Source organism: Letharia columbiana (genome assembly GCF_014066305.1).
Source record: "Letharia columbiana isolate WasteWater2 chromosome Unknown Sc0000008_s0, whole genome shotgun sequence".
NCBI lineage: Eukaryota > Fungi > Ascomycota > Lecanoromycetes > Lecanorales > Parmeliaceae > Letharia > Letharia columbiana.
The window spans coordinates 603,123-616,632 of record NW_023501044.1 but is presented as its reverse complement, the minus strand read 5'-3'; the positions used below and the strand labels follow the sequence as shown (position 1 = coordinate 616,632).

Genomic DNA, 13,510 nt, shown 5'->3' with positions numbered 1-13,510 from the left:
ACCTTCCTGGTCTTCCTACACAATAAGCCAATGTTGCAGACGAAGCCATTATCAACCTACCAATCTGACGACTGCAACGCTTGCATCATCTGAAGGGCATCACCACGAAGAACCCCAACCTCGGTCGATGATTAGATCCGAGATGGCAGAGAGCACCATATCAGCAATCAGTACGACCATGGCAGGCCATACCTCTGATCTGGATCCAGCGCGTACTCAGAACGTAGTCTCCACAACATCAGATGTCGATGTTCATCAGGAGAGCGGGACAAATCGTACGAAAGAAATGCCGTTTCAGGCCAGCTTGCAAGACGAGTTAAACCCCGCTATCGCGTTAGAATTTGGACTTGACCTTGATCATCTAGTCGACCACCCCAAATTTGACGATGATCCTGACCATATCGACTGGGACAGTTACTTTCCTTTCGCGGTAAATGACAATGCTGCGAAAGCCTCTCAGGAGCTGAACGACTTCGATGACGAAAATCATGAGGAGAAATCTTTTGAACCCGTGTTCGGTGCACCGGCTGTACAGCCCGAGAGCCATTCTCTGCCAGGCTTTCCATTCAACTTCGATGACGACGCTGCCGCAGAGCAAAATTTGAATGAAATATTGGCTGGATCAGCCACATCAGCCACACAGTCGGAGGACCGTTCTTCGCATATCTCTTCGCCAGGTAATTTCGAGCTTCCAGATAGTCCACCGGGCTTGGACTTTCTTCAGAGTCTGCAGCTAATCGGTAGGGGAATACAACCGGCTATGATTCCTGATGTAGGGTACAATACCCAACAACTACCTCATTCAACAGGTAACAGTGCAATTCAGGATTACAGGGCAAGACGACTTGCTTGGGACGGAGCTTCTAGCGCAAGCCGCGTGGCATTAACAGGAAGCAGTGAGCCGGACCCTGAAAACGAGAGTCGAGCAGTACTGACGAACCCACGCAGACCCCTTAAAGGCTATCAGGAAGGTGCAACCCAAGAGCAGTCTGATAGATCTCCGGTCCAACGAAACAAAAAATACAATGAGAATAGCCTATACACGCCTTTAAACCAAGCGCCAGAAACGTGGAGCATCTTCGAGTATACGAAAGACGGTGAGTTGGACCCGTCCAGGCTTTACTCCGCAGAGGAGATCAATCGCTACTTATTCACTCACGTCCTACATCAAGGTCAGCGCAATCTGAAGGAGAGCCCCCTGAGGCTTAGGGTTCATAAAACTCCAGCCTCATCTGCCAAGAGGTTCCCAAGCGGATTGAAGTGTCGCTTCCAAGGTTGCCCGATGCGTACAATCAATCAAGGTCAGCTACTCATCGTAGTAGACGAGCTTTCCGTACAGTATCCCGACCACGACCCATTTCTGAATGCGGCTTATTATCATCTATACTGCATCGAGCGCTACTGCAATTTCACAGAGATATGCGCGAAGTTGAACGTCTCCGCTAAAGGTCGCGATACACGGAAAGAGAAAGGGAGAAGGAACAGATTTGTTTTTACTCTTAACGAAGAGATAAGGGTAATTGAAGATTTCGTAAGTCAATGTTGCGCGAATGCGAGACGCGGAGTTGGTGGGAATCCGTGGGTTGCACGCTGTCCAGACCAGCAAACGAGTGGCTGCTCTCACTACGATCCACAGAGTCTTCCATATAAGGGAACTTTGGGCCACCAGCTCGCCGTCACAAAATTGCACTACGGGGGACGAGGCCGCATAAATCTTCGGAAAAATAGGGAGGATAGAGCAGGATACGAGGGCGCGAATCTCACCCGGCATCTATTTGACCTCAGCAAGGAGGCTGAGTTGAGAGAATTTTCGAGGAGGCACAGAAACCAGAATCAGCTCAAGCCCAATCCCAAGACTGGAAGGTCTTATCGTGCTGATTTTGTGGACGTGATCGAAGAGGATGAGCAGCCGGATTGTAGTCAATCCGAGCCCAGTCTTCCGCAAACACATCAACCGTCAGCGGTATCTAGTCCACACCAGGCTCATGGGACGAAAAGAAACAGAGACGAACCCGACGATGGTCAGAGTCTCGGTCAGGACATTGTACAGGCGCACAAGAAATCTCGACGCCAGGGTCCTGAGTTAAAGATACCGGAGTGGAACTTGGACCGATCGAGAAGGGTGGGATTTGGAATTGAGGGGGTTGAGGGAACGGTAGATGGTAAGTACCGTAATCAAGACGTCTGCATGGCAGATACGCCAGGAACATCACCTCGTACCACGCTCGCTCCCAAGTCTCGGCGGACGCACTCGCAGCTGCAAACGACGACCACGAGTCCACCTCAAGATGGCCGATCCGCGTCTATCAATGATCAACCGTCGATGAAATCGGAGGATGAAAGCGAGGGAGAGATCGAGCTGAAAGTTCTGGCAGCGCCAAGAAGAACGAGGTCATTGGAGATCGAGGATGTGAAAGACAAAGAGAAAAAGTGTAGGTTCAGGAAGCTCAAGCTTCAGAAGGCGAATAAAGAAAAGAGAGCCAGAGACGAGGGGGATGATGATAAAGATTGGACTGACCGAAGGGAAAAATGGCTGAAGGCATGATACTTGCAGTCTGACCGGACGCGGGTGGGTTGAATCAGGGGATTGCAATGGAAAGCCTCATGCCACTGGAGTTGTCCTTGATTTGGAGCGTGGGTTCGGGCTTTCATTTTCTCTGGTCATATTTCTATACTTTTGGAATATCTTTAGGGCTTCAGGTATTTCAATCTATACATTCAACGTCTCACCATCTCACATAAAAATTGAAAATGTCAAAATGAAGGGACCCTGATACATGTACACCACTCTCATCTTTTGGGTACGATAGGTGAAGACATTCTACCCCCTAAGGCGTCCGAAGGGAGGGAGGATCCTGTTCACGAATAACGCACTATGAAGGTAGAGGTAGCTTGCAAGATACACAGGCATTGAAACACCCTCGACTGCGCAAGCCCGGAGACAGTACCTGGAAGCTGTGCCTTAGACCCCCAGTTCAAAAGTGTGGTGGTAGGGGGGTGGGGCCAGGGATCGTGTCTAAGTACATGTAGGTATCACGTCCCAAGATGAAAAAGATTATTGCCGAATTAGGCGCAGTGCATTAGCGTGAAGCGGGCGCTGCCCTGGGCAACGCACTCCAGGATTATACTAGGGCTAGGGCTAGGTCCGGCACGCCTTATTTGTTTCTCTCCTTCTCCGCGACTTGCATTTCAGTCTACAGTACACAAGGATCCGAACTTGCCAATCGAATCGCATGGATCCAGTCTTCAGGTTCCCAGCCTCCCCTGGTACTCCTCTTTTTCCCGTCTCGCCAGAGCGCGCAAACAGACTACAACTCCCGCAATCGCCATCGCTACCTTCCATCTCCAACATACAGAATGATCCTTTTATCGTACACTCGCGCGGCAACTCAGATGTTCAAGGCAAAGTTGCACAGTTCAACAATTTGAGCAAGGAGGCTGCACAAAGAAGAAAGGATAGTGAGGCTGCCCTTAAACGGGCTGTCTTAGGGCGCGAGGAAGCTGAAAGTGAGACGAGAAGGCTGAGAGAGGAGAACAGGCTATTGAGACAGGATGTGGAAGAAGGGAGAGCGAGAGAAAGGAAGGTCGGCGAGAGGCTGGAGGGTGTGATGGTAGGGTAGACGACCATTACGGAAAGATTCCGCTGATCGAGACAACAGGAGGAGCTACAAGGATCCAAAGAGACGCAGGCCCATGCACAAACAATCTACGAAAAGGAAGTTCGAAGGGCGAGAAAAGAAGCTTTCAAGTCATCCAGCGCACTGGTGAAGCTGCAAGAAGAATTGAAGTCTACCAGAAACAAATACACCTTGATGAGGGAAGAGGTCGATGTGCAGAGACGGAAGGTCAATACAAGAGAGCAAGAGACTTTTGCTGCCCAGCACCAGCTCGTTGAGCTGCAAGAAGAGATGGAGAAGCAGAAGCAGCAGGACAAGATAATTGAGAAGGAGCGGGACACATTGAAGACTAGCCTAATAGATGAGGAGGCCGCTAGGCCAGTAGTTGAGGGAGCTATCGCTCTGCCGCTGTCCACAGATGGAGAGAACTTTGCCTCACCAAGAAAGCGAAGCCGAAGAAGCGAGAGCATGAAGGAGAATGTGGATCCGGAAGCCCCTCGATCACAGGACCAGCTTGAATCAGTGAAGGACCAGCTGAGGATGGAGAAGCGGATGAGGCTTCGAGCAGACGACCAAATCAACTTCATGAAAATGGAATGCCAATTCCAATGCTGCTCCTGCCGCATTGCTCAGAGACAGGGAATCCAATACGTCCACGACGATACTTTGGCTACGCAAATGGTGGAGATAGCATCTAAGATCGCAGGGGAACTTGAAAAGCCTGCACCACAACCAGTCACAGAATCACTTCCAGAACACATTGTTCAACCAATCCCAGCATCAGCACAAGATCAACCACCATCCACACCACCGCGACAACCCTCTTTACAGCGTGAAAATACGGACCAAGATCTTCTCAACTTCTCCCCAACTACAGGTACGTTCTACAAAGTGCCGTCACCAATCAAACCCTCCTTCTCTCCTCCCACCCAAGAGACACCCAAACCCTCTATACAAGCTCCCCAGTCAACACCACAAGCCACCAACCTCCCAAGCCTCCACACATCTCCCATCGAACCAACACCCTCTTTCACCTTCCCCCATACGCCTCGTCCGCTTCCCATCCCTCCACCACGAACCATCAGCTACACCAAAACAGTCACCATACCTCTGAAAGATGACCTACCTTTCACCCCTGCGCCAGCTACGCCAGGAGGAATCAGCAGAGAGGACGCCTTGGAGCAGATTCGACAGAGGAGAGGTAGGGCAAGGAGTATAGCTGCAGGGAATGGGACGCCGAGGAAGAGGATGGTGGACGTTGCAGAGTTGAGAAGGGACATTAGTGCGCCGGGGCGGGTGTGATGATGGATGAGATGGATAAGTAAAGAGAGGGGGAAGAAGAGAATGTGAGGGATCAGACTGCCGAGAAGAAAAAGTGTGAGAATGCCGAGGTGCCATACTGTACATGAAGGAATGTAGGCATTCTGACATGGAAATAAGGAACCGTCAATAAATTGCTTTGAGATTGTAAAGCATGCATTGACAGTGAACATATTCTTGTACCGATAGTCCATCAAGGAATGACTTAAAAATGCTGCGCTATTGCTATCGTTAACCACCCTTGGTTCACGACAACTGTTCACCCATCGTTAAATCTTTACCTCTCCTTCTCCTCCTCATCCTTCCCAAAGATGTCGTCAACCCCTACCTGCTCCCACCTCCCACTGCCACTCCCCACCTCATCCCTCACCCTCCAATATCGCCCATTAGTGACCCAATATTCCTCCCCAGTAACCTCACACCTCCCCTTACTGAACCACTTCGGCACAAATTCCTCTCCCCTAGCCTCTCTCTCCCTCCTCTTAGCCCTCTGCTTCTCTTCTACCCGATTCTTCTCGGTAGCAGCGACGTCGTACTCGCCGTCTTCCATAGCGCGCTGATCGGGGCGAAGACGGGTATCGGTGGGCGGGAGGTAGGGCCGGAGGTTGGGAGGGAGGTTTTGGAATGTTACGACGAAGGGGGTTAGGTTGAATGGGATATTTGGGGGACGCGGGTGGGCTTCCCAGACCAGGAAGGCTTGATTGGAGCCTGGTTCGTGGGACTTGCCAGGTTTGAGCTCTGAATCTTCGAAGCCTGGGGTCAAGCGAGCATAGATCTTGTCGTTCCACCGACCACCGATGCTCCACTTTGTCTTGCCATCCTTGCCTGTCACTTTGCCGTTGACCTGATACGCCGATGATGCTTTCCAGCCCCGAGGCTTAAAATCGAGCGTGCAGACTTCGCCGGTGCTCCAGTTCTTGATTTCCATGGGGCCGTAGTTGTCGACTGTGGGTGAGCCGGTGATGATGCCGATCACGGAGGAGGTAACCTTTTTCCAGGTGTAAAGCTCTTCACCACCAGTTGTAGGGCGGAGTTTGAGGAACCAGGTGCCGAGGGGGTTGATATCAAAGGACTTGCCGTAGAATTTGGACTTGACTGCTGATTCGCCATAGTAGTCCCATTTCGGCGCTTCAGCCCACGCTGCGCCAATGGGTGGATGATGGCTGACTTGTTCGATGAAGAAGCGGTAGCCCTTGTCTGGTCTCACATATTCATAAGTCTCACCGAGCAACGGATTGAAAGGTTTGGCAACACGGCCAATGGTTGATGCATATTCACTCGCGGCGAACGCTGCAACGTAGACCATGCGCTCGGTCGAGTCGGCTCGATCAGCTGCCGTGTCCAATAGATCGGTGTATTCCTGCGAAGATCTAAAGGTCAGCATATCCATTTTCAAGACAATGATCAGGCTCACGAGAAATGTGTAAAAAGGGTAGGATCCCTGGTTCTGCTGCCAAAACGTGGTCTTGCTGCCCATACCGTGGCGGTCATGAAGGATTTCGAAATGAAAGGGAAAGGAAGGGACAGACCATATCTTCTGTCACCCGTTGCAATAAGGAAGTTGGCTCGTTGAAGGACACCGGTAGTGTCATTTTGGTCATGTCTTTTCCAATCATGGATTTGAGAATGCCCTAGCTTCATGTCAGTGGCTCATGAAATGACAGTCTGAAGATGTACCCACCCAGAGAGAGATTTTTGGTCTATTGTCAGCTTCCATCTTGAATCGTTTGCGGATGGGATCTTCGTATCCTTTGAACGAGGCCTTGATATCTGCCAACTTTTTCTCACGCAGATCTCCATCTTCGGAAGTTTTCTGATCTGTTGCATCGTCCTCAGGAAGGGCTAGCGGACTCGACGGTGGCATCACATCTATGACTTCCACCTCCCCCGCATCTACAGCATCGAAAAATTCCTCGTCTTCATCGGAATCTGAATCGGAGAGATTCGTGAGATCTGCAATTGTAGACTTCCTCCTCCCTTGGTCTCTGAAGCCAATCGATTTTGTACGAGGACGAGCAGGGCTTCGTTGGCCGAGTTGAATATTTTCGAGGGTTGCTGAAATTTGACCTTCGTCTTGAGACATGCCTCTGCTTGGCGCAACAGAGTCTGAAGTCCCTTCCAAAGCCTCTTTCAGGGCTCGCTTCGTTCGTTTTCGTTTCTCTTCTGACTCGCCAATGCGGCCCTCAAGCTCTTCCTGCTCCTTTGCGACCCGGGCCTGTGAAGATTACAGGGTCAGCGTTTCACTTCGCATAAAAGACTCCAACCTCAAGGAGCGCGAAGGAGCGAGGTCCCTTAATTCTGCTCCTAAAATGCATTGCGACCCAAGCTGGCTCTACCACGAAGAGTTTGCCTTGATATTTACGTACCATACTATCTTCCCATAGCCTTCGCACATCTGCTTCCCGATCTAACCTGTATTGCCAGTACGCATCCCGGTCACGAGAGATCTTAAGCAGGTCACCAACCAGGCCTTGGAGACTAGCAACTGCAGATTCATAGGTCGAAAGAGCCTGTTTGACCGTAGAATCAGAGATCGAAACGGCGTGATCTTTAGAGCCTTCCGCTTGCAGCGCTGCCGAAACTTGGGCAAGAAGCCTTAGCTGGAGACTGGCTGAGTGGGCAGTGATATTGAACGCGTCCTTGCTAAGAGGTTGGATCTCGTGATCACTCGCGTCATCTCCATATTCTTCCTCGTCGTCCAGGTCACCCGCGATTGTGGTGGTCTGTGCACCCCTTACTGAACGGGCTAGTTCCCTGTCCGCAGCGCCGGGTTCGTACGAATCGTACATTGAGCCCTCTTCATCCCCGTACGTGGACTCTTGGAATGATAATCGTGATGAAGACGCTGTAAGAGGAACACCCACTGCGGTGGCAGGGGCAAGACCTTTGCCGCTAAGCCTAGATGCATCTGTTGTTCCGAGCTCCTTCGATTCATCCGCGAGCTGTGGCAATTGTCCCGCTTTAGCTTGGCGTAGCATCCCTTCCTTTCGTTGTTTCTGCCTCTCAGTCTCTTTAGCTTCGTCTTTGGTCCACTGAATCGCATTATTCAGTGCCCAAAACCACCTCTTGGCTTCCACGACATGGTTTGCTTTGAGATGATACTTAACGGATGATTTTCCCTGTATCTCAAAATTGGTCTTGTCTTTGGGGTCCATATAGAGTTTGGCAATGCGCATGTTGATGGCTCCACGACACGCTGAGCCAGCGTCATCCTGATGCTTATAATAACTTAGCACCCCATCCTCCAAGACGAACCATCTCAACTTATATCCACTTGTGTAATTTGTCCACTTCTTCAAGTAGCCTTTCATCTCTCGAGCGTCCTTCCCGCCAGGCGCGTTATCTGGGGTTTGAGCCGAACCGCTACCTAGGATTGCTTTCTCTTGGATGCCTCTCTGAGCTGCAGCTGCAGCAGGCGACTTTCTTAGGATACTTCGTGTCCTGTCATCTTTTGTGACGTCTTGAGGGAGTTTGCCCCTGCGGTCTCGACGAAAAGGGTCGGCTCCGTGCATTAGCAGCAACTGTATCAGCGTGGTATCCCTTTTGCGCGCGGCTTCATGTAGTAGTGTGCCTCCACTTTCAACAGTACTGGGATCTGTTGCAAGCTCTCCACCATTGACGTCAAGGACAGTCTCAACACGTGAGTCCTGAAGGGTAGCTTGGAGCTGATCATAGTTTTGCTTGCTGACGAGCTTCTGGATGTCTTTGACAGTGGTATCGACGAACAATGAGCGAGAAAGTTGTAACTGCTGAAAGATGTCTGGTGTCTTAGCAAGGTCTAAAGCAGAGCGGCTTTGGTAGTTCAGGAGAGAATCATTGACATCTGCTTGGTCTAGTAGTAGGCGTACAGTGGTAGGCCGTCCAAGCATAGAAGCGAGATGAAGTGGGGTGTTCCCATCACGATCTCGGGCATTGATATCTATGCTAGCTCCTGGCGTAGTCTTGGCAACAGATAATATCTGCTCAACCACAGAGGGATCGGCACACTGGATGGCTAAGTGTAGGATCGTTGTACCATCCAAGGTCCCTGTCCCAGCTGCTGCACCCTTCTCCGCATCCTCGCTGATGGTGGGCATAGTAGATGTTTCGGTGACAGCTTTGGCAATTGCTGCACTGTCTCCACTTCGTAGAATCTCAAACAACTTGAACATTCGGACGGATTGCTGGATCGTAGGGCCAGTGTCTTGTTGTTTAGCAGCAGCGTCTCGAGTCAAAGCAGCGGTGCTGGGACTTGAGATGTCCATACCAGCAACACCGCTCGATGTCTTCGCTTTGTGACGAGAAGATCGAAGGCCTCCAAAGGAGTGGTGGCTTGACGGGGCGCCTATCGTAGGAGAGGGGGGTTCGGAGCCGGCCTCGGAACCTGCAATACTAGACTCGCCGTCGGTGTCGATACTCTTCGATTTGTCTCGGTGAAGCAGCGACTTGGCCAGAGCAGATTTGGAGCGCTTATGGCTGAGTCGAGGTCCGGTCAGTCCAACTTGGCTGCAAAATATGTTGTGCTGGAATGCTGTGAGGGAGGACTTACCCCTCTGCACCTTTGTCGGACATTATTATTGTTGTGTGACCAGCAACAAATTTACCGATCCTTTGATAGGCTGTAGGTTGTAGGTAATAGATTTGATAGGGGGTGTTTATTCAAGGGATGGGGTCAAACCTCTAAAGTACCTTTAAAAAAAAAAAAACATATACCTTAGGTTGGTGGACTCTCGAGTTCCAGGGATCGAGAATCGAAGCTTCTCGGCCGGTACGGGGCGGGGCGGGATGAATGACGGCATTTCCTGGGCGTGGATTGGATCGCTTAGTGAATGAATGAAGCAATCCCACGGAATTTGTAGGGGACGCGGGGACGGATGAAACTGTCTGGGTACCAGCCTCAGCCCTGACCATAGCCCTTTTACATCTGAAAATAAGGGTGGACCTCAACATGAGCTGTGCGCTCTATGAGTTCTAGCCTACAATTGAGATTTCGAACAACCTCTCCCACCAATTCCTCTCCACTCGTAAGTACATCACAAGCAGCATGAAGTCCATCATGATCTTGCCATACCTTCCAACGTCTGAGCTAGAGGGTGATGCCCAAATTGACTCCTCTGACCCATCTCCACCCCTCGCCCTTGCATATGTTTCGCGAAATTCATCGTCTCCACCTCCCACCTGCACACTTCGGAGTCAGCATAACTTTGCAAAAGACTCACCTACTAAGAAATGGGGGGGGGTTTAATGAGCCCAATGCCACCACTGCTCGCGAAACATGTCTTGAGGCTCAAAACAAAGCGTACGTTTGGGTAGGATTTGCTAGTGTGCACTTACTGGTCCAGTCCGATTTCACCATTCATCAGCTCATGCATCTTCTGCGCATCGAATGCAGCTTGGCTCGTGCTGGCAGCTGTATGCGGTCGGAAGCCTGCAACGGCATCTCCGATCAGCAAAAGCTTCCCGTCAAAGAAGGAGTTCCTCGGTGAAATCACATCTGTGATAGCTTGGATAAACGGCTGCTTCGTGTCGCAGACGATCTCTGCAAATTGGGGTGGTAGCACTTTTTTGGCACACTGCCTTTGCTGCTCTAGTACCTCATTCCTCATTTTCCCGATTGGTACTGTGACGTGATGAGTCTTCCCATCAGAGTCCGTCATGACTTCCTTGTATTCTGTCGAGTCTTCCGGATAGTTGCAATACCAGACCCAGTTGATCAGTCGCTCGCCTGGTTCAAGGGTTCCATTCTCTCCTGGTATAACATAGGCTAATATCTGCGTGCCTCGGGAATGGTAGAAAGTAAATTTATCGACAAACGTCCCTTTGGCCGAAGGCGATGCCTTTTGTTCGGGTACTGTTCCTCGCCACGCTACGTAGCCTGCATAATCCCTTTTCACATCTGGTAGTAGGATCTTGCGTAAAGTCGAGCTGGGTCCATCCGCGCCGATGATCAAGTCTGCCGTGGTCTTATCGACCTGGCCCCTTTTGTCTTCGTATTCCAATTCAACCTGCTCACCAACATCTTTGACATTCTTCACCATATGGTCGTACTCGTACGCGCATTGACCATCGGTTTCAAATGGCTCAGGAACCTTGCAATAGCCACTCTCGACACCATCGAAGTTCGCTCTCAGTAGATAATAAAGCAGGTCCCAACTAGTCATCTTCTGAACGGTGTCCTCTTCATGGATTTGGTTTCCCTGCTGATCCAGGTACTGTCGTAGTTTGCTTGTAACGGCAATCGGCCGCCTTGTAGCGTCATACTTGTTGAAGAAGGCCTGTGTATCACCTCCTGCGACTACCCCTGCGCCCTGATTTTGTAATAGTGGGCTAGGGTTGCGCTCGAATATGCGCACAACGTGACCGAGACGCTTAAGTACGATGGCGGCAAAGAGTCCTCCCAACGAGCCTCCGACCTGTCCAAGTAACATTCAGTAATGAAACCGTGGGCACAAGGCAAGCCTCTACTGGGGTAGTAACTTTAATGCAGCAGAGGACTAAAATCGAGAGACATAGAGGCGAAAGTTCTCTAGTGATTCGGACAAAAATTGGAAAAAGAACAAGGACAGGATCCTTAGAAAGGGTGATACCTACAACAATGACCTGCAATGGCTTTGCCATCGTGCCTCACAGCTGCAAAGAAACGGAGTAATTGGGGAGGAGACTAATTCAGAATCGATTTACAGCAACCTACCCTGGTTGGTATGCATCCTGTGTCTAGACAGACCACTGCTTTGAAGATGTCGAGAACACTTTTACGATATTACTGTTCACGACATAATGACATGAGCTTGAGGAAGAGGCCGCGCGGAAGAGGACCATAATGCCCGCGGAGAATCCAGCACGCTAAAGATAGCGACGTCGACTCGAACGAAGGGCGTCATAGTATGCGAACAACAATCACTATATTTCGAACCCTGAAATATAAGACTGGGCGAGCAGTGATAAACATACGTGGATGAAGACACATCAAGATACCCATCCACGCTGGTTCGGGATCCAATGAAAATAGCTGCCCTGACTGGGCCGGGACCCGCAAGTGTAATGAATCATGGTGCTAGGATCGGAGCAGTATTCTATAAAGTGGTGGGAGACTGTATCTGTGAGACTGTATATATGAATGGTGTCAGCAAAAAGGGGGACCTTGGACGAATGGTAACATCTAGCTGGCAATGGACGTGAGTCCCGCGTAGCACAACCGTCTCATTAACCAGGCCTTTGTTGTCTGATCTACTGCTCATGACTAGGATGTCATTTCAAGAACGCTGATTTTGGTCATGTACATCGAGAGCAGCCGCAGAGATTATGTGTGCAGTGACGCGTCGCCGTTCAACATTGCGGAGTCCAACACAACGAGTAATCCACCCTGCGAGCCGACCGAGGAAAGAAAAGACTATGCTACATCAAGACATGAAAGCCGGCCGCGTATCATCCTAGACACTGTCAGCAGATCCCCAGTGCAACCTTCGGTGATCCCAAGTGGTCATGACGTACTGGGAGCAGGCCGCCGTCTATCTTGCTAGCAGACAATGTCATTCAAGTCCAGCCCTTGCACAGCGTCAAGCAACTTCCTCGCCTTAGCTGCGAGACGTGAACCCACAGCGCAAGGCCTATGGTCGCCGAATTTGAAGATCAGCGCCCCGCTGAATTCCAAAATGCCTGCGGGAGCCTCAATCATGCTTTTGACAGTCTTACGGCAGGCGCCGGAGGTTTGTCGAGGATCTTGAAGTTCTGGAAATTGCTGATATAGGCTTCCAAGGTTGAGAGCATCGCATTTTGCCACATTTAAACCACCGACCTTGCAGACGCGTGCCGTATTACTGGCTCGCAACTTGCAGAATTCCTGCCAGTAAAGGTCCAGGACCACGAACATCGTTTCTGCTCTAGACTTGGTGATTCGCTCTGTTCGTAATCAGGGCTCAGAGCTTCGACTTTTCGGAATTCACTCACCTAAGATGGTCGAAGATACGCCTTCGCCTATGTCGAAACCAGTCGTGGTGACGAGCGTGCCTTGCTCAGACATTTCTGAGTTGATGACAAGATGTCGCGTGACCTCGTTGAAGAGATCATCGTACTGGAAGACTATGGACATGAAGAGCCATTCTTCGTATCCTTGCCTCGCATAGCAGTCGAGGTACGGGGTCGCCCAAATCTCTGTCCAAGGCCACAGACATCTCTTCAGATCGTACTTATCACACATTACTGCCACCTGATAGAGCTGCTTGAATGTCATTGTGGCTGGGACATTGTCGCTTTGAAGGTGGATTATTCTGGCTAATGTAGTCATGGCTTCGAAGTTGTCATCTTCGAATGAGACAATTTGAACACCATTATGAGCGAGAGTCATGTCTGTTCCCTCTCTGAACTTCGAATTCGCCCCGAGCATGGCAAGAAAGACCGGGGAGCTGAGCGAGAGAGCTTTGCGGGAAACCAGAAGACTTCCACTATCGAACTGCATGTACAGATCACCTTCAGGATCGATCACGAGCGTTACTGGGCCTGCGCGGGTAGCTTGATGTTCGTCGGCCATATTAGACGGACCATCGGTGCTGTGTTTTCGCTTTAGCATGTTAGGCTTCTTGACGCTTGAAGTTTTT

General features: G+C 50.6%; 5 protein-coding genes across 5 annotated transcripts; 2 read left to right on the top strand and 3 right to left on the bottom strand.

The window, feature by feature from the left end:
* Window positions 1-142: 142 nt before the first annotated feature.
* Window positions 143-2,545, top strand: HO173_003440 (uncharacterized protein; the record flags this gene model as incomplete). Its single annotated transcript, XM_037305366.1, has 1 exon — window positions 143-2,545. One exon carries the CDS (start codon window positions 143-145, stop codon window positions 2,543-2,545), a length of 2,403 nt encoding a protein of 800 aa, XP_037167774.1.
* Window positions 2,546-3,233: 688 nt separating this feature from the next.
* Window positions 3,234-4,919, top strand: HO173_003439 (uncharacterized protein; the record flags this gene model as incomplete). Its single annotated transcript, XM_037305365.1, has 2 exons — window positions 3,234-3,611; window positions 3,660-4,919. 2 exons carry the CDS (start codon window positions 3,234-3,236, stop codon window positions 4,917-4,919), a joined length of 1,638 nt encoding a protein of 545 aa, XP_037167773.1.
* A 295-nt stretch (window positions 4,920-5,214) lies between these two features.
* On the bottom strand, window positions 5,215-9,488 carry HO173_003438 (uncharacterized protein; the record flags this gene model as incomplete). The annotated part of the gene is made up of 5 exons (XM_037305364.1): window positions 5,215-6,297; window positions 6,467-6,568; window positions 6,619-7,152; window positions 7,304-9,392; window positions 9,466-9,488. The coding sequence occupies 5 exons, from the start codon at window positions 9,486-9,488 to the stop codon at window positions 5,215-5,217; spliced, it is 3,831 nt and encodes a 1,276-aa protein (XP_037167772.1).
* Window positions 9,489-9,887: 399 nt separating this feature from the next.
* HO173_003437 (uncharacterized protein) lies at window positions 9,888-11,534 on the bottom strand (the record flags this gene model as incomplete). Its single annotated transcript, XM_037305363.1, has 3 exons — window positions 9,888-10,101; window positions 10,251-11,329; window positions 11,508-11,534. 3 exons carry the CDS (start codon window positions 11,532-11,534, stop codon window positions 9,888-9,890), a joined length of 1,320 nt encoding a protein of 439 aa, XP_037167771.1.
* Window positions 11,535-12,432: 898 nt separating this feature from the next.
* On the bottom strand, window positions 12,433-13,482 carry HO173_003436 (uncharacterized protein; the record flags this gene model as incomplete). The annotated part of the gene is made up of 2 exons (XM_037305362.1): window positions 12,433-12,815; window positions 12,864-13,482. The coding sequence occupies 2 exons, from the start codon at window positions 13,480-13,482 to the stop codon at window positions 12,433-12,435; spliced, it is 1,002 nt and encodes a 333-aa protein (XP_037167770.1).
* Between the last annotated feature and the right edge of the window lie 28 nt (window positions 13,483-13,510).